At 57.3% G+C, this 22,664-nt stretch overlaps 4 protein-coding genes across 5 annotated transcripts; 1 reads left to right on the top strand and 3 right to left on the bottom strand.

Moving 5' to 3' along the window:
• Nucleotides 1–234: 234 nt before the first annotated feature.
• PCYOX1 (prenylcysteine oxidase 1) lies at nucleotides 235–4,494 on the top strand (the record flags this gene model as incomplete). The annotated part of the gene is made up of 6 exons (XM_080634464.1): nucleotides 235–325; nucleotides 404–610; nucleotides 1,486–1,660; nucleotides 2,098–2,309; nucleotides 2,586–2,738; nucleotides 3,073–4,494. The coding sequence occupies 6 exons, from the start codon at nucleotides 235–237 to the stop codon at nucleotides 3,729–3,731; spliced, it is 1,497 nt and encodes a 498-aa protein (XP_080490590.1). The 3' UTR covers nucleotides 3,732–4,494.
• A 518-nt stretch (nucleotides 4,495–5,012) lies between these two features.
• Nucleotides 5,013–6,592, bottom strand: SNRPG (small nuclear ribonucleoprotein polypeptide G). Of its 2 annotated transcripts, XM_080634454.1 has the most exons (4): nucleotides 6,464–6,592; nucleotides 6,232–6,254; nucleotides 5,435–5,559; nucleotides 5,013–5,198 (listed from the first exon to the last, which is right to left on the bottom strand). In XM_080634454.1, the coding sequence occupies exons 1-4, from the start codon at nucleotides 6,493–6,495 to the stop codon at nucleotides 5,148–5,150; spliced, it is 231 nt and encodes a 76-aa protein (XP_080490580.1). In that variant the 5' UTR covers nucleotides 6,496–6,592; the 3' UTR covers nucleotides 5,013–5,147. The 2 variants fall into 2 exon arrangements, with proteins under 2 accessions (XP_080490580.1, XP_080490579.1); XM_080634453.1 differs by lacking the exon at nucleotides 6,464–6,592 and having other exon boundaries at nucleotides 6,232–6,320.
• A 1,406-nt stretch (nucleotides 6,593–7,998) lies between these two features.
• Nucleotides 7,999–9,248, bottom strand: FAM136A (family with sequence similarity 136 member A; the record flags this gene model as incomplete). Its single annotated transcript, XM_080634427.1, has 3 exons — nucleotides 7,999–8,187; nucleotides 8,273–8,413; nucleotides 9,162–9,248. 3 exons carry the CDS (start codon nucleotides 9,246–9,248, stop codon nucleotides 7,999–8,001), a joined length of 417 nt encoding a protein of 138 aa, XP_080490553.1.
• Nucleotides 9,249–11,046: 1,798 nt separating this feature from the next.
• On the bottom strand, nucleotides 11,047–16,494 carry TGFA (transforming growth factor alpha; the record flags this gene model as incomplete). Its single annotated transcript, XM_080634493.1, has 5 exons — nucleotides 11,047–11,206; nucleotides 11,321–11,470; nucleotides 11,629–11,752; nucleotides 13,559–13,612; nucleotides 16,461–16,494. The coding sequence occupies 5 exons, from the start codon at nucleotides 16,492–16,494 to the stop codon at nucleotides 11,047–11,049; spliced, it is 522 nt and encodes a 173-aa protein (XP_080490619.1).
• Between the last annotated feature and the right edge of the window lie 6,170 nt (nucleotides 16,495–22,664).

Raw genomic sequence — 22,664 nt, 5'->3', positions numbered from 1 at the left:
CGCCGTGGGACGGGAAGCGAAAAGAAGGGAATTAATAGTTAATTAATGGCAATTAAAAGGCTTTGCGCCGCCCGGGAATCGAACCCGGGTCGCAAGAATGGGAATCTTGCATGATACCACTACACCAGCGGCGCGGCTGGCGGAGTTTCGCCGCTCTCCCTCATGGCCGCCCGGCCTCACGGCCCGCCCTCCGCCGGGACGCGCTGACGGGGCGGTGCTGAGCCCAGCTCCGCCATGCCAGCCCTGCGCTTACTGCTGCTCCTCGCCGCTCTCTGCCCGCCCGTGTCTGGCCTCGGGCGGCAGCGCGATGCCCCCGGCAGGATCGGTACAGCGGGGAAGGGCCGAGGGGGCCGCGGGGCGGGCTGTGAGGGGCCGCGCTGACGGCCCGTGCCCGTTCTTGCAGCCGTGGTCGGCGGCGGGATCGGAGGCGCGGCCTCCGCGTACTTCTTGCGGCAGAAGTTCGGGAGGAGCGTGCGGGTGGAGGTGCTGGAGAAGGCGGTGGTCGGGGGCCGCTTGGCCACGCTGGAGGTGGAGGGCGCCGGCTATGAGGCGGGGGGGTCCGTCCTGCACCCGCTCAACCTGCACATGAAGCACTTCGTGAAGGAGCTGGGTGAGTGGGGACCCCAGCAGCGCTACACGCACCCCGTAGGGATGCGCTGTGTCCAGATCTGCTCTGATGGGGGCACATCCCCATAAAGAGCACGCCTGGGTTGTTCCCCTTCCTTCCACAGTGTGTCCCCAACATGTCCTCCCTTCCCCAATAGCCTTCTCCACTATCCCCCTCAATATCCCCCCTTATCCTTCCCCCATGTCCCCCAATAGCCTTCCCTTATATCCCCCCAGTATCCTTCTCCCAATAGTCTTACTCATACCCCCAGTATCCTTGTCCAATACCCCCCAATATCCTTCCCTCATATCCCCCCACTTTCCTTCTCTCATATCCTTTCTCCATATATCCCCCCCATATCCTTCCCTTATATCTTTCCCCCATATATCCCCCTCAGTATCCTTCCCTGATACCCCTTTCCCAGTAGCCTCTCACAGCCTTCTCCCCCATATCCCCCTGTGGTACCCCAGTTTCCACCCAGGGAAAAGGACACCCATATCCCAACGGAAATGATACACCTTCTCCCCCATGGCAATGCATTAAACCCATCATAAAGGTCCAAAAGTCACTGCAAATAACTGCTTGGCTCCTGGTCAAGAATTAATTCCCCTTTCTCAGGGATGCAGTCTTCAATTGCTCACCCTTATCAACACAGAGCTAGAATCAAGGTGCAATAGGGTTTAGCTTCACACCATCCTGGCAGTGTTCAAGGCCAGGTTGGACCCAGGGCCTTGGAGCACCCTGCTCCAGTGGAAGGTGTCCTTGCCCGTGGCAGGGGGTTGGAACTGGATGAGCTTTAAGGCCCTTTCTACCTCAACCCATTCCATGTTTCTATGGCACAAGCTCTACCTCTCAGTAAATGATGTTTTCTCCTCGAGGCCTTTCGGTTGCCCCAGGACACGGCAGCCTCGCAGGGGTTTATAACGGGGAGGAGTTTGTGTTCGAGGAGAGCAACTGGTACATCATCAACCTCTTCAAGCTGCTCTGGCACTACGGGCTCAACCCCCTACGGATGTACATGTGGGTGGAGGACATCCTGGACAAGTTCATGAGGTAGGTCTGGACCCTGCTAGGGATGAAGGCTGCAGGAGATGGGTGAAACCTGCTACTGAGCTGTAGAGATTGGTGTTGAGAAAGGAGCCTCTGGTGCCCTTTCTCCATCATCGATCAGTTTTCTAAGGAAAAAGGTCTGTCATCTTCAAACAGCAATAACAAGAGATGGGAACGTGCATTGGATGTGGGATGTGCCAATGCTCTGGCACCTGGGTGCTAAAGGGAATGAAATTCCTACGTGTGCACAAAGGGATTTTGTTAGGAAAGATCAGGAAATGAATAATGAAGGTCCAGGTCTACTTAGGCTAAGGCTTGGCTGGAAGGACAAGCCCTGCTGTTCCATGCAGGCTTTCAGGAGCTGCATTGTGAGATCCTCCACAGCTTCAACAAAGGTAACTAACAGCAACTGGACACTAATTTCTTGTCTCTGATTAAAGGATCTATCGCTACCAGATGCATGACTATGCCTTCAGCAGCAACGAGCACCTGCTTCATGCCCTGGGAGGGAACGACTTCATCCAGATGCTGAACCAAACCATCGATGAAGCCATGCAGAAAGCTGGCTTCTCCCGTAAATTCATAAATGAGGTGGTTTGTCCAGCCATGAGAGGCAATTATGGGCAAGGTGTCAACATCAATGGCTTTGTAGGTGAGTGTTTCATAGGTTAAGCTTCCAATGTGGCTGGAATCCCACCCCGTATCCCAGTCCTGGGGTCCTGGTGCTCTTCATGGCCGTGGGATTCCAGCTCCCTGAGCTGGGGTACTGCTTCAATCCGACAAAGTGCTTGCAACCTGCTTAGCCCTGGCCTTCAGCAACCCCTGTGCCCCAAAAGGATGTTTTCCCTCCTCATTGTCCACTGTTTTAAGTGCTCCCTCCACAGAACTACATCAAATGAATGACTAATGATTGTGGTTTCCTTTGTAGGTGCTGTTTCTCTGGCAGGGGTGGAATCGGGCCTTTGGTCAGTAAAAGGTGGGAACAAACTTGTCTGCACTGGTCTTCTCTACGCCTCCAAAGCTGAAGTTATCTCTGGTACAGTGTTATCTATAGAGCCAAAAGTCAGACCCAGGCCTGCAGGTGAGTTGGGTTTGCTTTCCCTTTGGTGAGAATGGGAATGGCTTATTCCAGCAGCTGGAGAGTGGTGTTGGCCTCCATCACTGCTCTTGGCAAACCAAACCAACAGATTGGGCTTTTTTTGGGGTTATTTTAAGATGAAATTAGGGCTCTGCTCAAAGTCCCATCTCGCCACCCTCCCACAGCTAAGCTGGTACTAATTTATACAGCTACTTCAGCCTGCAGCAAGGCATCATTAGCCTGAATGTGTGGCATTTTAAAGGAATGATGGTTTTTAAAGGGACAAACAGGATTCCCTTCAGCCATAGAGAGGGCTAACAGAGCTCTTCTCCCCCAGGGGACCCCGTAAAGCTCTACCAGGTGACGTACAACACTACATCAGGACTGACAGGGGACACATATGACATCGTTGTCATCGCTGCTCCGCTCAGCCACAAAATGGCCAACATCACCTTCAAGAACTTCGACCCTCCTGTCCCCGAGTTCCCAAACCCTTACCACAAGACTGTGGCAACGTTTGTGCATGGACGAGTGAACGCCTCTTTCTTTGGTTACCAGGATCCAGAGGCTTTTAATTTGGGTGCCATCTTCACTATGGAGAACCCCAACCTATTCTTCAGTAGCTTGGGGGTGGTGTCTCCCGTGGAGGATGGAGGTAGTAAGGGAAAGCTGGCCTCACAGTCAGCCATCTGGAAGGTGTTCTCCAAGGAGGTGCTCACCAAAGAGCAGCTTAACCTGCTCTTCTCCTCCTATGACTCTGTCAAGGTGAAGACGTGGTTGGCCTACCCCCACTACAGCCCCCTTCAGAGGTGTCCTCCTGTCATCCTCCATGACAACATCTACTACCTGAACGGCATCGAGTGGGCAGCCAGTGCCATGGAGATGAGCGCCATCGCTGCCAAAAACACTGCCCTGCTGGCTTACCACCGGTGGTACGGCAACACCGACAGGATTGACCAGGAGGGTTTGCATGAGAAGCTGAAAACGGAGCTTTGAGCCACACAGAGCCAATGGCTGGAAGCATCTGAAGATACAGATCGTGTACTGTAGCTGTTTAACCACAATTAGAGCTAAGGATTGATTAACTCTTCTCTTAGCCCCTAAGAGGGGATGTGCAGCCAGCTCAAGATGGACTAGGATGACAGAGCAAGCTTTCCCATGTGAGCTGGCCCTTCCTCAAGCAAATTCCTCTGGCCCTTCATTGGGAAAACTCCATCTATCCCTGTGTGAGATTAAAGTAGTTTTAAACGCCATATTGACCCCAAAACGCCCTCCATGGTAAGAAGTCCACTCAGGATCTGCATCACTGTGATTACTGCGATTAAGGCACATCACCTTCCCTCTCCCAAGTATTTCAGAGAGGGAATGTCAACTTCTTGACTGTAAATCTCTCCACCTCAGCTATTTGTGAAGGGTTTCTCAAGTTATTTCTATTAGTGTGGTGGAAATCAGGGCTGTGTTCTTAATTTGCTTCCAGAACAAGTACTGGAGCCTTATGGGTTGGGGGGATTGGTCTGCTGGGAGGACATGAGTTGCCAAAATGGGTTGTAAGTAGTCAAAACCACCCCTGTGCTTTGTTTTATTAAGGGTTAAAAGCATTAATGATTTAGATGAGAAGGTCTGTGTCCCATAACTGCCTCTAAGAATGCTGCCATACCTTAACTGTGTCTGAATATTGCCCTTACAAATGGCATCCTTAGTGGTGCTGGAGAAAGCACTTGACACCTTGTATTAAACTTAAATTGAATTAAAAACACAGTGGTAAAAAAAGATGATTTCTGCCTCTAAGGACCTGTATGTGGAAACACCTTTGCTCACGAAAAATAAATCCAAAAGACTTAATTTTGACCCATTTGGGAGAATGATAGAAAGGTTTCTCCAGTCCCAGTCAGCTCCTGCAGGCTTTGGTTCCTGCACCACCCATCCATGGTGCAGAAGAAAGAGTAAATACCATGATTTCAAGAAAATTCCTGCTTTCAGGCAGCCCAGCTTGGCACAAATACTCCACACCACTCTTCACCAAGGAGAATGTTACCATTTGCCTGCTGATTCAGAGCCAAATAACCCCTGAACATACATGACACGGTGTTGTAGCTTGTTTCTGAAACAAGAAGGGGATGGCCATCAAAAGTAGCACCGATTTCACACTTGCTTCAATAAATTCCACCTCCTGAGAGCTTTCCCTGTGTTTGAATGTAGAACATCCATCCCAAGAGCCAGCAAGGCTTCAGCTGCCCCATTACACCCCCCAAAACATAAAGTACGACTTAATTTATGTCAACCATTACAAAATTTATTTAACAAAACAAAAATAAGTTTATGCTCAGGGTGCTTCATGGCAGATTCAAGGAGTAAAGAGATCAGGTGGGTCAGGGCTGGTTCCAGCTGGTAACAACGAGGGTTTCCCTGGTGCTATACTCGTTCCAATGCTTCCAGCATGATGATGCTGTTTCCTCTTATTACCTAACAGCAGAAGTTCAGAGCGACTAGTGAGATGCAGCACACTCAGCACCCTCCCTCCCATTTATTATCCCAAAAAGCTGATGCTGCACCAAAAATTCACATGGATTTTCCTCCCCAGTAGATGAACACTGAATGATTTAAATTGAAAACCTCATAGGCTATTCCATGCTGTTGAAATCCAGGTTGTTTTCCACGTACCAGCTACAGGCTGAGCGTGCCCTTCCCACAGCACTCACCACCATGCCAATGTTGTTCTGCTGTCCGCCTGGTGCCATCTCCACGCACTCATCAATGACCAGGTTCATGAAGGGATCAAACCCCCGTAGGATCCCTTGGACGTGTCGGCCACCATTTAACTTCACTATGAGAAATTGGGAGCACAATTAGAGAAGAGAAAGGTGCTGGATACGACAATTCCATGTTTTCTCACCAGAAGTGTGGCTTTGAAATGGAGTGGGGCCGCAGGGAGGGAGGCTCTATTGTTAATCAGAGGCATTTAGAACATCAAAGAATCAACCAGGTTGGAAAGGAGCTTTAAGCTCATCCAGTCCAACCATTCCCAGCACTGCCAAGGCCACCACTAACCCACGGCACTGAGGCCTCATCTCCACGGTGTGTGAACACTTCCAGGGATGGTGACTCCAGCCCTGCCCTGGGCAGCCTCTTCCAATGCCTGAGCACCCTTTTGGGAAGCAGAATCTTCCTTTTCACGTCCAACATTACAAGAAGACCATTTTAAGAGTTTAGGAGCGTGAATTTTAAATTAATACTGACCCAAATGAACGGATTTGGAAGAAGAGTCCGAATTATAAATCGATATTGATCCAAATGAATGGGTTTTGAAGGCTGAAACCAGTCAGGGCCCACTCCGGCCCTCGCTGAGCAGCAGCACCAGCCCACGTTCCCCACTACAGCGAACCATGAGGGGGGGCACCACGACCGCCCCCCTTCCTCCCGCGGCCGCGCAGCCCCTTTACCCCGCCGACACCCGCGGCAACGACGGCTCGGGGCCGGGAGCAGCTCCGGGACTCACATGACAGCTTCTTGTCCATGAACCTGCAACGAGAGAAGGGCGGCGGGTGAGCGCAGGAGAACACCGCCATCACCGCACCCCATCCCCGCCGCCATGACACCGGGGCGCCCGCGGTGCACGCCGGGACACCGGCGGGCAGCGGATCGCGGCGGGCCCCGTTTGTACGTCCCCTCCCGGTTCCCCCATCGCCTCCCGGCCCCGCTCCCTGCCCCGGCCCCGCTCCCGGCCGCACTTCTTCAGCTCGGGCGGGTGCGCTTTGCTCATGGCGGCTCCGCAGACCCCGCTCCCCTCACGCTGCCGCTCGCGCCGCGCTCTGACGTCACCGCGCCGCGAACCCCACCGCTCCCCCGCTAGCCAATGGCAGCCGCGCTTTCGTCCCCCCTCCCACTTCCGCCCTGCCTTCCCGCCGCTCCTCGCGCCTCCCCGGCAGCCAATCACCGCCCGCGGGGCCGCTACCGTACTGCCCCGAGCAGCAGCGCAGCCCGGCTGCGCGGTAGGAGCAGCAAAGCGCGAGAGTGCGAGGCTACATGGGGAAATACGGCGGCACGGCCGACATGCGCCTCCCGCACGGCCCCGTGTGCACGTGTGAATGTGTGCATGTGTGTGCACGTGTGAACATGTGTGTGCATGTGAACATGTGTGTGCATGTGAACATGTGCACACATGTGTGAACATGTGTGTGCATATGAAAACACTGTGCACGTGTGAACATGTGTGTGAATGTGTGTGCATGTGAGAACGTGTGTGCACATGTGAACGTGTGTGCACATATGAACATGTATGCACGTGAGAACATGTGTACATGTGTGAACGTGTGTCTGAACACGTGAATGTGTGTGCATGTGAGAACGTGTGTGCAGGTGAGAACATGTGTGCGCACGTGTGAACATGTGCATGCATGTGAGAATGCACATGTACACATGTGAACGTGTGTGCACATATGAATGTGTGTGCATGTGTGAACATGTGTGTGCGTGTGAACGTGTGTGCACGTGTGAACATGTGTGTGCACGCATATGCACATCTGCATGAGTGTGTGTGTGTACGCGTGTGTGCACAACGGGGGTCACCCGAGGCCTTGCACATGCACAGGGGTCACCCCATGCTGTGCACTGCACTCGTGCAGGGTGGCCCTGCACTGTACACACACCTTGTGCCCTGCATGCACCTTGTGCCTTGCACCCTTGCAGGGCTGCCTCACACCTTGCACGTACGCCGGGGTCACCCCACGCTGTGCACACACGCAGGGGCTGCACACACAGGGCACATCTGCAGTCCCCCCTCCCCAGCCCGCAGCACATCTGGCTGCACATCAGCCCATGCGCTGCAGAGAACCACAGCATCCCAGCCTGGTTTGGGTTGGAAGGGACCCTAAAGCTCCTCCAGCTCCAACCCCTGCCACGAGCAGGGACACCTTCCACTGGAGCAGCTTGCTCCAAGCCCCTGTGTCCAACCTGGCCTTGAACACTGCCAGGGATGGGGCAGCCACAGCTTCTCTGGGCACCCTGTGCCAGCGCCTCAGCACCCTCACAGGGAAGAGCTTCTGCCTTATCTCCAACCTGAACCTCCCCTTTAAGCCTGAACCCATCACCCCTGTCCCGTTGCCACCGGTGCACGCGCACAAGCACCACCCCATAGAGCACATGAGCAGGGGCCGCCCCGCGCAAGCATCACCCCGCAGCACCCGCACCCCGACCCCGCAGCACCCGCGGGTGGCAGCAGCGTGGCTCCTCGCCTTTAATGAGCGCGGGGTGCGGGGGGGCCCCATCACTGCTGGAGGGCCCCCAGGCTGTCCTTCATCTTCTTGGCCATGGCGGGCACGAGGCGGAGGTGGTCGTCACCGCACGCAGCCAGGCAGGCGTCGAGCTGCCCGTGCACCCTCGTCTCTGCTGTCCCTGCATCCAGAGCATCCTTCGCCTTGTCATTGCAATGCAGCGTGCAGCGGCTCAGGCGGTCCTGGGGACACACGTCACGGGGTCAGTGGGTACCGGTGCATCCCCTGCACCCCGTCCCAGTGCGCGTTGTCCCATCCTGCCCTCACCTGGAAGCTCTCAAGCTCGGCGGTGACGATGGCCTGCGCCTGGGCGAGGGGCGCGTGGCAGCGCTCGATGCAGCGCTGGACCTGCTGCATGGAGGCCGTGCTGTCCTCGCAGCACCGGGCGCTGCACCGGAACATGGTGCCCTGGGGGGATGTGGGGTGAGTGGGGACACCCAAAACCTTGGGGGGAGAGCCCTGTGCATGCAGCTGGGGGGGACATGGGGGTGCAGGGCAATGGAGGCACAGGGTGTGATGGGGGATACAGGGCAATGGGGGCACAGGGTGTGATGGGGGATACAGGGCAATGGGGGCACAGGGTGTGATGGGGGATACAGGGCAATGGGGGCACAGGGTGTGATGGGGGATACAGGGCAATGGGGGAAACAGGGTGTAATGGGGGGGTACAGGGCAATGGGGGCACAGGAGATGCACTTGGGGGAGCATGGGGCAGGTATAGGGGACACAGGACATGCTGGGGGCCACAGGGCAATGTGTGGGGGCACAGCGTGCGCATTCGGGGGGCACAGGGTGTGTTGGAGGGGCACAGGAGACGCAATGTGGGGCACAGGGCAATGTGTGCGGGCACAACACACGCAGAGGCAAGTACAGGTCAATGTGTAGGGGACACAGGACGGGTTTGCTGGGGGGCACAGCGCTTGCACAGCGCAGGGTGTGGGGCACACGGTGTGATGGGGGGGATGCAGGGCAATGGGGGCACAGGATGTGATGGGGGACACAGAGCAATGGGGGCTCACGGCACGCACTGGAGGGGGTCGGACGCTGCCCCGGCCGCACTCGTGCTCACACACATGGGGCATGGGGGGGGCGGCAGCGGCTCCACCGCGGGGCCCGGTCCCGCTCCCCCTCGGCCCTGCCCGGTCCCCCCCGGTACCTGCAGGCCGCGGATGCGCTCCCGCTCCAGCTCCTGCACCGCGCTCTCCACCGCCGCCTGCACCCGGCCCTGCGCCGCCTCCGCCATCGCGGCCCGGCCCGGCCGAGCGCTGACACCGCCCCGGGGGCGGGCCCGGAGCGGGGCCGCGCAGCGCAGGCACCGGCGGCAGCGCTCGGCTCGTCCGGTCCCACCCCTGCCACGGGCACGGGCACCTTGCACGGAGCGGGGTGGCCGCGGGTCCACGGCGGGGGAAGCATCGCCCCCCCCGTGCCTGTATCCGCTGCGGCAGCTGCACAGCAGCTGGGCTGTTGGATGTGCACAGCAGCGGGTGCGCACGCCCCGCACAGCACCCGGCTGCCCATGGGGCCCCCCAACAGCACCTCCTGGTCCTGTACTGGGGGTATCTCCCTGGAGAGGGTCCTCACTGGGAGCTCCGGAGTCTGGTGTTAAGATGGACCCCTCCCAACCCTGCTCCCCAAGCAGCAGGAACAGGATCAACCTCATCCTGGCATCCCTCCATCCATCCCTCCCTCCATCCATCCCTCCCTCCATCCATCCCTCCATCCATCCATCCCTCCATCCATCCCTCTCTCAATCCCTCCCTCCATCCATCCCTCCCTCCATCCATCCCTCCCTCCATCCATCCCTCCCTCCATCCATCCCTCCATCCCTTCCTCCATCCATCCCTCCATCCCTTCCTCCATCCCTCCCTCCATCCCTCCATCCATCCCTCCATCCCTCCCTCCATCCCTCCCTCCATCCCTCCCTCCATCCCTCCCTCCATCCCTCCCTCCATCCCTCCATCCCTCCCTCCATCCCTCTCTCCCTCCCTCCATCCATCCATCCCTCCATCCATCCATACATCCCTCCATCCATCCATCCCTCCATCCATCCATCCCTCCACCCCTCCCTCACCTCATAGTTTGGGCTGGAAACACAGGGAACCCAGCACCAGGTTATCAGTGCTGCCCTGTTCGGGCTGGAAATGTAGGGGGAGCAGCGCTAAGCCCATCACCAGGGTACCACTCCCGCGCCCTGGGGATGCTCCCCTTGTAGCCAGCATCTTCTTTGCCAAATATCCCCCCCAAAAAGCCTTGAAACACGTGTTTTCTGAAAAAAGTGTCCTTTATATCACTTAAATAACTCTAATCCAGGTATTAGGGGAAAAAAAAAAAAGATCAGCCGATCACAATAACATATTATAGAAATCAACATTAATTTAACCACACAAAATAAATTAAAACATTAAATATTAACTTTCAGTGCAACATATACAGAAGACATGAGAGTAACCATGACTTGAAAATAGAACAAAACCAAAATGAACCATGAAAGCTTCGGGTTGGTTACGAGAAAAGACTATGGAGAGGATTAAACGCTGCACCGGGAGGTTAGAGCACCGGCCTGACGAGGGTTCCTAGGATTAAAGTTCATTTGATTATTAATAAAAAGCTCATTTCTGTCCCCAAAGTGAGCGACTGCCGAGGGGGTTCTGTCCTTATAGAAAAATAAAGCCCCCTCCTGCAGGGGTGGGGGGTTCTGCTGTTAAAAAAACCCAAAATAATCAGAGAAATAGAAAAAACAAACCCAAAAGCCAACCAAAGACCCCAGCTGCGCGCTGCTGGGTTTGGCTCTTTGGAGAGGGTGATGCTGCTGCCAGCATCCTTATGGTGCTGCCGAACGCATCTTGTGCCGGGGCGCTTCTTGTCGTCTTCCATGGTGGGGGGAAAAGGGGGAATAAAGGCAAAAGAAGGGGGAAAACCAACCAACGAACCGAGAAAGAAAGAGAGAACCAGGGGAGAGATGCTGCGCTGGTCCCCGGCGAGGGCTGTCCTGGGCAAGGGGCTCCATCAGACCCCTGCGGGGAAGGGGATGGGGAGCGCGGTTACACACCAGCAGCCGGTGTCCCACCGTGGTGCCCCGCGGTCCCCTTACCCATCTCAGTGTGGCAACAGGAGGTTCCCCCTTTCAGGAGCCCACCCGGCTTCTCCTGGCCTCCCCCGGGCGCCCGGCACCATTGGCAGTGCTTCCGCAGCCGGCAGCAGCTACAAGGGAGCAAGAAGAGGATGCTCAGTGCCTGCATCCCAGCATCCTGCCCTGGAATGGGCTGGGAAAGGTGCTGAGCCCACCCCCCGAGGTCCCCAGCGCCTTGTACTCACTGTATGAGCACGCAGACCCCGATGAGCAGCGCCGAGGCCACCACCGACACCACCACCAAGGCGGTGATGGTCTGCTTCTTCTGGTTGGCAGCCACCACGGCCAGGAGGTCGGCGTGCTCACACCGCGTCCCCACGTAGCCCGAGTGGCACCTGCACCGATGGAAGAGCATCAGCATCATCCCCAGGACCAGAGCATCAATCAGAGCCTGGCAAATCCATGCTCAACCCCAGTTCTAGGGGTTTCCCAAAGGGAAGACACAAAGGACCCGTTTGGATTTGGATTGCGGGAGTGTGTTCCCAGCACTTACACGCACGCCGGCTTGTCCTCCTGGACCAGGAACCGGCAGGTCCCATGGAAGCAGAACTGGCTGTGAGAGTCGGGACAGTCGTTGAAGTGCGACCTCACTGCTGCTGCCACCGGCGGGCCCGGAGCTGGGAGCAAAAACAAGGGGGAAAAATGGGATTATGGGGCATTTCCAGGCATCCCCAGCTCCGTTTTAGGGCTGGAGGGGTTTATTTTGGGGATGCAAAGTGGGATGCGGTTCAGCGGCTGCATCCTGGCCAGGATCACCCAAAGGAGCTCAGATGGGTCCTACTTAAAGCAGGACTGAAACTAAGCCTCGCTGGCACTAGAGGAATTTCCTAAAGAGCTTAAGGCTTAAAACAGAGGAGGAGAGAGTTAAATAATGCCAGAGCCGGCTGCAGCTCTGGACCAGTGGCTTTGGGATGCTGTTTCCCATTATATCTCGCGCTGGTTTGAATTATCCTCCGCAGCAGAGACGGAAAACAAATATCCTGCTTTCGGATTAGCCTGGGTATAAAGCACATCCGATCGCTGTCGTTTCAAAGCCACCTCAAGTTCCTGTTGCCGTGAATTTATGGCAGGCTGGGGTAATTAAACCCACGTCTGCCGAATGCTTCCGGGTCTTCGAGGAGGTGAAGCAAGGGAAGATGGAGCGGGGTTGGCTCAGACAGGGATGTTTCCCGATGTCCCTGTCTCCAATAGCAGGGAGAGAGGAGGTTTGGAGGTGTTGGAGGTGGTGGCAGCATCCTTGTGGAGCCAGGAGCTGGGATTTGGGCTTCGTGGTGGGAATTGCTGCTGTATTGCATCGCTGCTGAAATCCACACCTCGGTGCAGAAAACCCCAACACCTCCATCCTTAGGGGTTGCTTTATCCCAGGGCTGCCCTGACTCCTGACTAATCCCATGAAAATAACCCTTTTTGAGGTTTTAACCCCAAAAGCCAAGCCCTAAACACAGCTTTGCACATCCCTGCTGCCAGTGCCCACCATTGCACCCAGCCTTGGTAGCGGTGGCTATGCCCTGGCTTTGTAGCACCAGCGGGGACAGCATCAGCCCAGGGCAGTGCATCCCTGGATCCAGGGCTGGCTCCAGGGTGTCCTGGCTTGCATTAAGCCTTGGAGCATTCACAGCTGCCGGCCACATTGCAGCTGCTTCATCCCCCCTTAGCCCCATGCTGCAGCCTGCACGGACCCTGTCCCCATCCATGAGGTGATCCCAAACTGGTGCTGCACCCCTTGGAGCAGCCCCTTTCCTCCAGCCCCCGTCATTGGGCACGAATCCATTGGGAAAGGGGTTGAGCAGTGCCTGCCCTGCCGTAGGGTTTTGCTCCGAAGCCTCCCAGCACTGTGGCAACACCATTTCCTTTAACGCTTCCCAACCGATGCCATTGAACCATCCCATTTTCCAGCCCCAAAAGGACGATTTTCCATCCCTTGCCTGCAAACAGCCCTTTCCGGAGCCTCACATCCCGATGGATGGCAAACCCCCACGCTGTGCCGGGCCGGGGGAAGCGAAGGGCTCTTGGCTGCTGCTGCCCATTGTGCTGCTTTCATGAATGAGCCGCTTTATGGGATGCGACCGGCTCGGTGCCGCCGGGAGCCGGCGTCAGGCACCGGCAGCTTCCCTGTGGGAGCCATGGTTAATGGGACCACGGTTCATTCAGCCCCCCAGAACACAGAGCATGGGAAATACCTACCGCAGAGCCCTGCTTCCCAGTTTTCCCTTAGGGATAAAGCACCTACAGGGTCAGGATTCCACCTGGAGACCTGTTATCCCCAAGGGAGGTGGACGGGATGCGAGAGCATCCATCCGGCTGATCCAGCACATGCATGGCATGAGGATGCTTTACCCACACCCGCGCTTTGCTGCCTGTTCCCGGGCTGGTCCATAAATCCCACCGGGATCACACCGGCTCCATCCCATCGGCAAACTCACCGCTCTGGTCTGCTGTGGTGTTCTCCAGCGCATGGCATGCGGCGAGCAGCACACCTAAGGAGAGGACAGAGAGATGGGGTCAGTTGGACCACGTCCCTGTGCCGAGCCTGGTTGATAGCTTGGGGGGTTCGACCCAAAATCACCCCAAGATTTATGGGTTTTGGTAAAAAGAGAATGCAATGGTGCCTGTAAGGGCGCTTTACAGCCAGAACCAGCCTGCCCATGTGCTCTTTCATCTAATAGCTCCATGCAGCACCGCCTGCATAGCTCCTCCTGCCCGCATCCGCGCAGTGGGACTGGATCCAGCCTTGATGCAACCGCTCCATCAGTCCCCTAAACACTGCCCGGGCTGGAAGTGCTGCTGCTGTGCAGGCAGAAAAGCCCTTTGCAGGCAGGAATGCCCACGCACCCCAACCTCGAGGGGCTGCAGATCCAGGCAGGCTCAGAACAGCCCCCCTGAGCCATCCTTTGTGGGGGCACAGAGCGGATTGGGGACCCCCCAAGCTTCCGCAGGGCGGGTGAAGCCGGATGAAGCCAAGAGCCCCTTCGCTGGGTCTGACCCAGTTTCCAGCCTGGAGTTAATCAAATCATGCAGAAAGGCGATGGGTGAGAGACCAGCGCATGAACCAGCCCTTGGGGTTCGCATCCAGCAAGGCTCAGCATCAACCAGCAGCTCCAGTTGTTATCACAGCAGCTCCAGTTGTTATCACAGCAGCATCCCTTGTTTCGGCTTCTCCCCATCGGTCCCCATTGCTCCTTTCCCCACGCTGCCGCAGCCCTCGGGCCTTTTCCTCCCATGGGAATTGAATCAGAAATATCCCGTTTCTTCCCAGTTTTCCTTCCTTTTTGTGCTGCCACCAGCAGCTCGTGGCTGGAAGATGCTTCATCCTCCTGCTCGTGCCGATATTGCATCTCCGCATACGCGTTACGTGGGAAATGGCTCATCCCTGTGTCACTGGGCGGCTCTATCATCCCCTTCGGCATTCCAGCTTCTCCGTCCTCCTGCCGGGACCCTGCTCAGCTCCAGAGGTGCCTCTTCCCAACCTCCCTCCACTTGCAGGTACAGCACCAGCGCTCTTCCATCTCCAAGGGCTCCTAAGAGCCGGCATGGGGACCCTGGCCACGCTATGGAGACACGGAGCATCCGCACCCTTGTGACCGGCCCAACCGGGACCCGCAGCCGCAGGGCTGTGTCCATCCGCTTGTTCATCATCAGTCCCATCCCAGCCCTGTGCTCAGGCTTCTCTCTTCCCAAACCTTACAGATCAAATCCTGCACTGCTCTGGCTTTATCCCAAACTCCGTGCGTGGCCACACCGGCCAAGCCGCTGCCCCCAACCCCATCCCTGTCCATTCCCTGTTCCCCTTGCTTTGGGAAGGTCTCTTTGCCACCCCTCCCGAAGCCAGCAAAGCCCCCCTCAACTCACCCAATTTGCTGATGGGCAAACACGGCTCCATCCCCAACACAACATTAACCACCAGTGAAGGGCTCAACCTCACCCCCATTCTTCATGAGGAGCTCCCTGTTATTGCTGGGCTCTGTTCCCTACTCCAGGTTTTCCCTCCTCATCCGCTTGGCTCTGCTTTTCCTCTTGGCTTCACAGACCAGCCCTTGGCAGCCGTCAGGTGAACGGACGCTGGGCTGAGGAGGTTCCCCTTTTCCCTCGTGCTTTAAGCGGATGCTCCGAGCTTCTGGTTTGATGTGGTTTATAAAGGGCTCCTCTCCCTGCGCAGCATCTGGGGTGGCTTGGACCCATCCCAGGCTGGAGGCCGGGAGCAGCCATCTGGATGCGGGATTGAGGTGGGAAATCCACAGCTCAGCCCCTAAAATGGGTTGGAGAGGTCCAAAGCCACAGGAGCAGGGAGCAGAGGGAGACATTGGCATCCCCAGAGCGAGCTGATGGGACCCTCCGGAGGACGGATGGGGCTGCCGGAGTCACCGGCCCCTGCGGCGAGGGATGCTCGGGACGGAGCCACCCCGGAGGAGCGGATGAAGGAAGGAGGCACCTCGGTTCCAGAGCCAGAGCGGCAGCGCTGAGAGGAGAAGGGCTGGAGGGGGGCCAAGACCGGGCACTTTCCTGAGCCCAAGTGCTTCAAGGAGCCTCTCCCCGCCGGGCTGGCGCTGCCTCGTCCCCCAGCCCCGGTGCTGCGGGAGACACAGGCTGGGAATGCACCACGCTCCCTTGGGGCAGCAGGAAAACCCCAACCACAGCGCAGCGAGTGCTGCCCCGCATCAGCCCCAGCCCTGGGGTCCCCTTCCCATCACACACATCCCAGCGAGCGGCACCCACCCCCGGGTCCGCGCTGTCTATAATGACCCCATCTACAGGCTGGGGAGCGTGTCTGGATCCGTCCCATCGCAGCATCCCCCAGGTCTCTCTTGCCACCGCCTCACCCCGTTCCGCAGCGCGCAAACAACGTCCCCTCCGTTCCACCGCCGGCCCCGAGCACGCCGTGGTTCGTTACCTCTACCCTAACCCCAACAGACGGGACCGGAGGGCTCCCTGTCCCGCCGGGGCCGCACTTCCACGTCGTGGCGAAGGCGAGGAGCGGTTCAGTAACGAACTCCGGCAGGGACCGCAGCCAAATACTCGGGAGGATTTAAGCGACCGATTCACGGCGTGACCCCCCCGCACTCATCACCCCCTTCCCTTCCAATCCTCCATAGGGATGCTGCAGCGGGATGCGCGGGGGGCTCCGTCCCAGCCGATGGGAAAGTTTTGGGGAGCGCAGCCCCAGCCACCCCCCTCCCTCCAATCCCACCCCAAACGGGGCTGGTGGCAGCTCGACCCCTGCCTTCAGCCGCCGGTCGGCGCTCAGGGTACGGCGGCACCGGAGTCCCGGGGTACCGGAGTCCCGGGGTACGGGGGGTACCGGTTTCCCCCCCTCATTCCCGCACCTACCCATGGCCAGCGCGGCCGCCGCCTCTCCGGCCATGCTGTCGGTGCGTCCGGGAGCCGAGGCCCGCAGCGAGGCCCGGAGGCGGCGGCGGGGCCGGTGCGGGGCCGGTGGCGGTGCCCAGCAGCGCGGCGGGGCGAGGGGCCGGGCTCCGCGCCGGCGGAAATGGGCGCGGACTCGCCGCCAGCCACTGCGGCCCCGGGGCGGAGCCACCCCCGGCCCCCCCCCACCGCTGCTGCCGGGGTGCGGGACCCCCCCCCCCCCCCACTCCGTGCCATGGGGCTCGGTTCTTGCGTCGTGTCCCCCCCATCCCGAAAGTGGGTCCGGTTCGCCCGGTGTCCCCATAGAGGCACGGCCTGGGGTGGGTTAAAGGGACCTCAAAGCTCACCCCCTGCCATGGGCAACGGCTCCTTCCACTGGTCCATACCGGTCCCATCACTCTTGGTCCATCCAAACCCCGCTTCCCCCGGGCTGGGGTTCACGGCAGCCCCTCGGTGCATCCCCGGGCACCCATTGCCCCACGGACCACAGGCACATTCCTTCATCTGGCCCAGTTCCGACCCCCCTTCCTCGCCCCCCAGCCCGCTGAGCCCAGCCTCCCCCATCCCGAAATCCACAGGTTCCCGTCGATGGGGGGGGCAGCACATCCCGGTGGGGTGATGGGGACCAACACCATGGTCATGGCCAAAGGGCCGCAGTGCATCGCGCTTGGAGGGTCATTCCCCACGGACAGACCCATTAGGAGCATCCTGAGATGGGGCAGAGGACCCCATGGACCCCCCCGGTGCAGGGACCCCCCGCAGCTGTGCCGGTGCTAAGCCAGGTCCCTGCGGGAGCTGCTCCCAGCCCTGCGGTTTGAGCCTCCCCGGTGTTCCCAGGTGATACCATCTCCCCTTAGCACTTGAAAGCAGCTCTTTGAAGGGGCTGGGAGCTGTTTGTTCCCAACGCTGCCGATCCCCGTATCCCCAGCACCGAGTTTCACCCCCAGATCCCAAGTGTTCCAGTGCAGCTCCCATCCACGTGGAAGTGTTTGACCACAGCGCTTCGGGGCTTGGCCTTCCCACCCCAACCCTTGCACCCATCCACTCATGCACCATGAGGCAGAGTCACCGGGGAAGAACAAACTCCACCACCTCTCCCAGGGTGGCTGCGGAGATGGGCAAAGCTTCCTATTGCCCCCACAAAAGGGCCACCAATCCCTTCTGCCAGCACCAGTGAGTCATTTTCCAGCCATCCAAAGGGAAAACAAGCTGGGAGACGACCCTGGAGCAGGCAAGGTTGTGTTGTTCCCTTGGTTCTTGCTTCCCCCTCCCTTCCCTGCCCTGATAACCGGGATATTTATTTGTAAATAGAGGCTTCCTCCTGTGCAATATTCCTCCCACTCCCGGTGTGAATCACTTGGTGGAAGCACAAGAACTGGAATGGTGGCAGCGGAGCTGGCAGGGAGGAGTGCGCTGCAGGCAGGGCAGGCAGCAGCGAGGCACAGCAGTAAGCCCAAAGGAATCTGGGGATGCTCTCCAGATCCTAGAAAGCCAGCCGGGAAGTCAGGGGTCAGCTGTACTGAGAGCATGTAGGATGCGCTGCAAGAGGCAGTAATGGGGCAAAAAAGCCTGGTTTTGGGGGTGTACGACACAAGCGATGGAGATTGGTTAAAAGGAAATAAATGAGCTTATTGATTTTTTTTAGTTTTCATTTGTAACCTGCCTTGGAAAAGCAGGAGCAATTCCTCAAGGGAATGTGTGGTATCTGAGCAGAGAAAACCGAGCAAGAAGCTTGCACCCATCAGCAACCACCAGCATCCCTGATGCCCACCAGCATTCCTGATACCCACCAGCATCCCTGATGCCCACCAGCATCTCTGATACCCACCAGCATCCCTGATGCCCACCAGCATCCCTGACGCCCACCAGCATCCCTGATACCCACCAGCATCCCTGATGCCCACCAGCATTCCTGATACCCACCAGCATCCCTGATGCCCACCAGCATCTCTGATACCCACCAGCATCCCTGATGCCCACCAGCATCCCTGACGCCCACCAGCATCCCTAATGCCCACCAGCATCACCAATGCCCACCAGCATCCCTGATACCCACCAGCATCCCTGATACCCACCAGCATCCCTGATGCCCACCAGCATCCCTAATGCCCACCAGCATCCCTGATACCCACCAGCATCCCCGATACCCACCAGCATCCCTGATACCCACCAGCATCCCTGATGCCCACCAGCATCCCTAATGCCCACCAGCATCCCTGATACCCACCAGCATCCCTGATACCCACCAGCATCCCTGATGCCCACCAGCATCCCCAATACCCACTGATACCATAGAATCCCAGACTGGTTTGGGTGGGAAGGGACCTTCAATCTCTGCGGGTTGGTTTTAGTTCTCCTTTTTGAATTGCTCTTTATAAGTGGCTTATTCTGGGTTTGGACATTAAAGGGGATATTTCCCCCCTATCACCAAATTAAGTGAAACTGGGGGGCAAATCTTGTCACTCCCAGAGCCAAGCAGGCAGCAAACTGAATCCTGCCCTGGCAAAGGGATCAATATAGGGCAACCCCCCTAAAAAAGGTGATAACCCCCTGTGGGGAGGCTGGTTCTGCTATTCCTTTAGTTTTGAAGATTTCCTTTTGCATTTCATCTCCCATCTCCCTGCTTGTGGGCAGGTTTTGGGGCTGGAGGGTGATATTTTGGACCCCTCCACTGCAGGGGCCTGCGGGAAAACCCAGCCAAAGAACAGCTGAGCACAGATTTAGGGGCTGGTTTAAGTGATCCCCCACTGTAAAGCGCTCTCTGTGCTCCAATGGTGCAAGGAGGAGCCTCAAGACCTGTGCTGGATGCTGCTGAATGCCAGCATCCACAGCCCTGGCTCTATCAGCTCGTCCCTCTCGTGACAGAGATCCCTTTAATCTCTGCTTAAAACCCTCTGACGTGGCGATAAAAAGAAGGGGAAAAACCCTTCCCCATCCATATCCTGCCCCGAAGCAGCGTGTAACAAGGGGGCTGTGTGCTGGTGTCCGGCATAAACGCCTGTTTATGTTGGATTGTGGAGGTGAAAAATGAGGCAAAGGGAAAACATCGCCTTTCGCCCGCCCCGAGGGCTCACACAAACCCAGATTGTGGCCGTCGGGATGTTTTTGGCTTCTCTGTTGAGCACAGAAATCAATCAGGCTGGTGGGGAGGGGGGTGGTCAACGTGTCCCACACCATTTGCTTAATGTATGGGATCGGGATAAAGTCAACATTATACCTAAGGTCAGGCACTGATTGCGGCTCACGCATCCCAACCCGCGATGCTCAAATCACTGCAGCACCCTCGGTGCTCCCCTAACCCCTCATTCAGACCTGGAACGCGGGAAGGGATCCAACCCATTCCCGGTGCTGCTGCCGGTTGGGAAGCGCCTCTGACGTCTCCTAACCCTGCTCCAAATGGGGCCTTAGTGGAAGGGGTATTTTTTTTTCCTGGCTTTATCTTACAGCCACCGGTTCTGTTTTGCTGCCGGTTAAAGGGCTCTTTCATAGCCGGGATTTTCCCTTGGGAATGTGCATTTTATCCGAGGGGTTTTTTTTTTGTGTTTTCTCCTTTTCCTAAATAACTTCTTGGGGTTTTGTTCCTTCCCAGACATTTTCTTTAGCTCCCCCCTTTCTGTTTATGGCCTTGCTTTGCAGAAAGCCTCTATAAATAAAGGATTTTGTGACCTACGGGCACCCCGGTTCAAGCCACTAAAAAGGGCTTTGTTGGCTGCAGCAGCGCAGCTGGTTCCAGGCTGGCACCTCTCAGGCTAAAGTCAATAGCGGGCCGGTTAGCACGAGATTATGTTTTGTGTGTATATATATATATATTGATCTTTATCCAGCAGAGAGGGGGGATAAGCATGCTGCAAGCAGGAATTCTCCTTGGGAGCACCAAAGGCCTGATGCCCCGTGGCCGGTGCTGGTCCCGACAGGTCCCTGTGCGAGGTGTTGTGGCTGCTGTGGCTTCACCAGCTCTCCATAAGCCGCTGTGGTCACAAGGAGCCGCGTTCCTGCGCGCCGCATTGGGCAGGCAGACACAAGGGGCATTGAGCTGCGGTGGCCACAAAGGCAGCGAGCACTCGAGTGGCTGCACGTCGGGCCGTGCCCTTAAAATCCCGAGGCCGTGCGCCTTTGGATGCATCCCAAGATACAACCGGCTCGGGTTTTCCTGCTCCGCGGGGTCCTTCCGAGGGTTTGGCAATGGGAAGCCACGGCCAAGGGGGATGCACGGAGATGGGAAGGGCAGGAGGGTGTTGGGGGGCTTCTCATGCAATGGTTTGGATTGGAAGGGACTTTAAAGCTCATCCAGTTCCAGCCCCTTGCTATAGGCAGGGACACCTTCCACTAGAGCAGGGTGCCCAGAACCACAGCTCTTCTCCAGGCTGAATAACCCCAACTCTCTCAGCCTTTCCTCATAGCAGAGCTGCTCCAGCCCCTGAGCATCCTCATGGCCTCCATTGCTCCGACAGCTCCATGTCCCTATGTTGGGGACCCCAGCACTGTGCACAGGGCTGCAAGGGGGGTCTCCCCAGAGCACAGCAGAGGGGCAGAATCCCCTCCTTGCCCTGCTGGCCACACTCCTTTGGATGCATCCCAAGATACAATTGGCCTTCTGGGCTGCATCCCCCAAATCTGTGCGGGACACTGGGAAAAGGGGCTCTGGATACCCTTACAACACAAACAGGATGCACCAAACAAGCTGTCCGAGACATCTATCCGACGTATTCCAGCTTGGGAAGCTTTGCCATGCCTTTCCTCCCTCCCCGAGCCACCGGAGCAAAGGGACCTCAGTGGGAACAAGCACCCAAGCGCGGCTGGAAAGCAGGCGGCGGCTGAACAGAGGCCCTCAGTCCCTGGTCCATGAATCCATCTGTGAGCACAGGCAGGTCACAATGCACGGCCCATGCCCGAGCTGCCTGCACTGCCCTTGTTCTGCCTGTTTACCCATCATTTGCATTGTGCCTTGTGGCCGCCGGCAGCGCTGACTCAGCGCCCGCAGCCCCGTGTCCCCACGCAGCGACCTCCCGGGCATCCAGCCCTGCTCCCGAGCCAGCTTTTGGGATAGCATCGGCACAAGCGGAGCCCCCGCAGCCCCTCGGCTGCGCCGGAGCGTGCAAAGGAAACACGGCTTTCCTTTGGGAATGTGGGATCCTCAGCGCAATGAGTGACCCCACCTCCCATGGGAATGACTCAGTTGGAAGCGGAGATGGAGGTGAAGGAGCGAGGCTGGAGGAGACACCGGTGACTCAGCCCGGCAGGAATGGCAGGAATGTACCTGCCCAGGGATATCGCACACAGGTAGAACAGGTCCAGGCGTTCTCTGCTGCTCTGGGAAGCAGGGAGAGCCCTTGCAGGGATCCGATGTTCCCAAGCGCCTTGGAGATCCTCCGAGATCTTGCAGCACCTCACACCTGCCTTTCCCAAGAGGGGTGAAACGGGAGGAGAGGCTTCAGATTGCGCTTGAGCCCTGCAACGAGGCACTGCAGAGCTGCTGCTTCTGCGCCCTGAAATGCTGCTCTGAGCCCAGAACACTCAAATAGGCTGAGAAACACTGAAAAACACTAAAATACCCTGAAACACACTGAAATACCCTGAAAAACACTGAAATACCTTGAAAAACACTAAAATACCCTGAAACACACTGAAATGCCCTGAAAAACACTGAAATACCTTGAAAAACACTTAAATACCATGAAACACACTTAAATACCCTGAAAAACACTGAAATACCTTGAAAAACACTTAAATACCCTGAAACACACTTAAATACCCTGAAAAACACTGAAATACCTTGAAAAACACTTAAATACCCTGAAACACACTTAAATACCCTGAAAAACCCTGAAATACCTTGAAAAACACTTAAATAATATGAAAACCACTTAAATACTCTGAACATTGGGGCTGTTCAGCCTGGAGAAGAGAAGCCGTGTGGAGACCTCAGAGCAGGAAGGATGTGCTGATGACACCATGAGGGTCCCCTCCATGGCTGATAGGTGCCATCCTGCTCAGTCCCCTTATGGATTGGACCCCTGAGACCCCCTTTATGGCCCTGAGGCCAAGGGGCAGGGCCCCTGCAGCACAGCGCTCTCCTCCCGGCCGGACCTGCCAGGGCAGCGGCGTGAAGGCAGATGAAAGGCAAACATTCCATAGGGAAGAGCCGGGAGCTCCGTACTTTGCTCACGC

Source organism: Psittacula echo (genome assembly GCF_963264785.1).
Source record: "Psittacula echo genome assembly, chromosome: 25".
In the NCBI taxonomy this organism is placed as follows: domain Eukaryota; kingdom Metazoa; phylum Chordata; class Aves; order Psittaciformes; family Psittacidae; genus Psittacula; species Psittacula echo.
This window is presented reverse-complemented; position numbering and strand designations above follow the sequence as displayed.

What these genes read in the sequence shown, in the direction of transcription:
- SNRPG (XM_080634453.1), bottom strand. Translation starts at nt 6,301, where the DNA reads ATGGCGGTGTTCTCCTGCGCTCACCCGCCGCCCTTCTCTCGTTGCAGG. An exon ending in CATGGACAAGAAGCTGTCAT is followed by an intron (nt 5,560 to 6,231) that starts GTGAGTCCCGGA and finishes AATTTCTCATAG; the next exon opens with TGAAGTTAAATGGTGGCCGA. An exon ending in AGAACAACATTGGCATGGTG is followed by an intron (nt 5,199 to 5,434) that starts GTGAGTGCTGTG and finishes TTCTGCTGTTAG; the next exon opens with GTAATAAGAGGAAACAGCAT.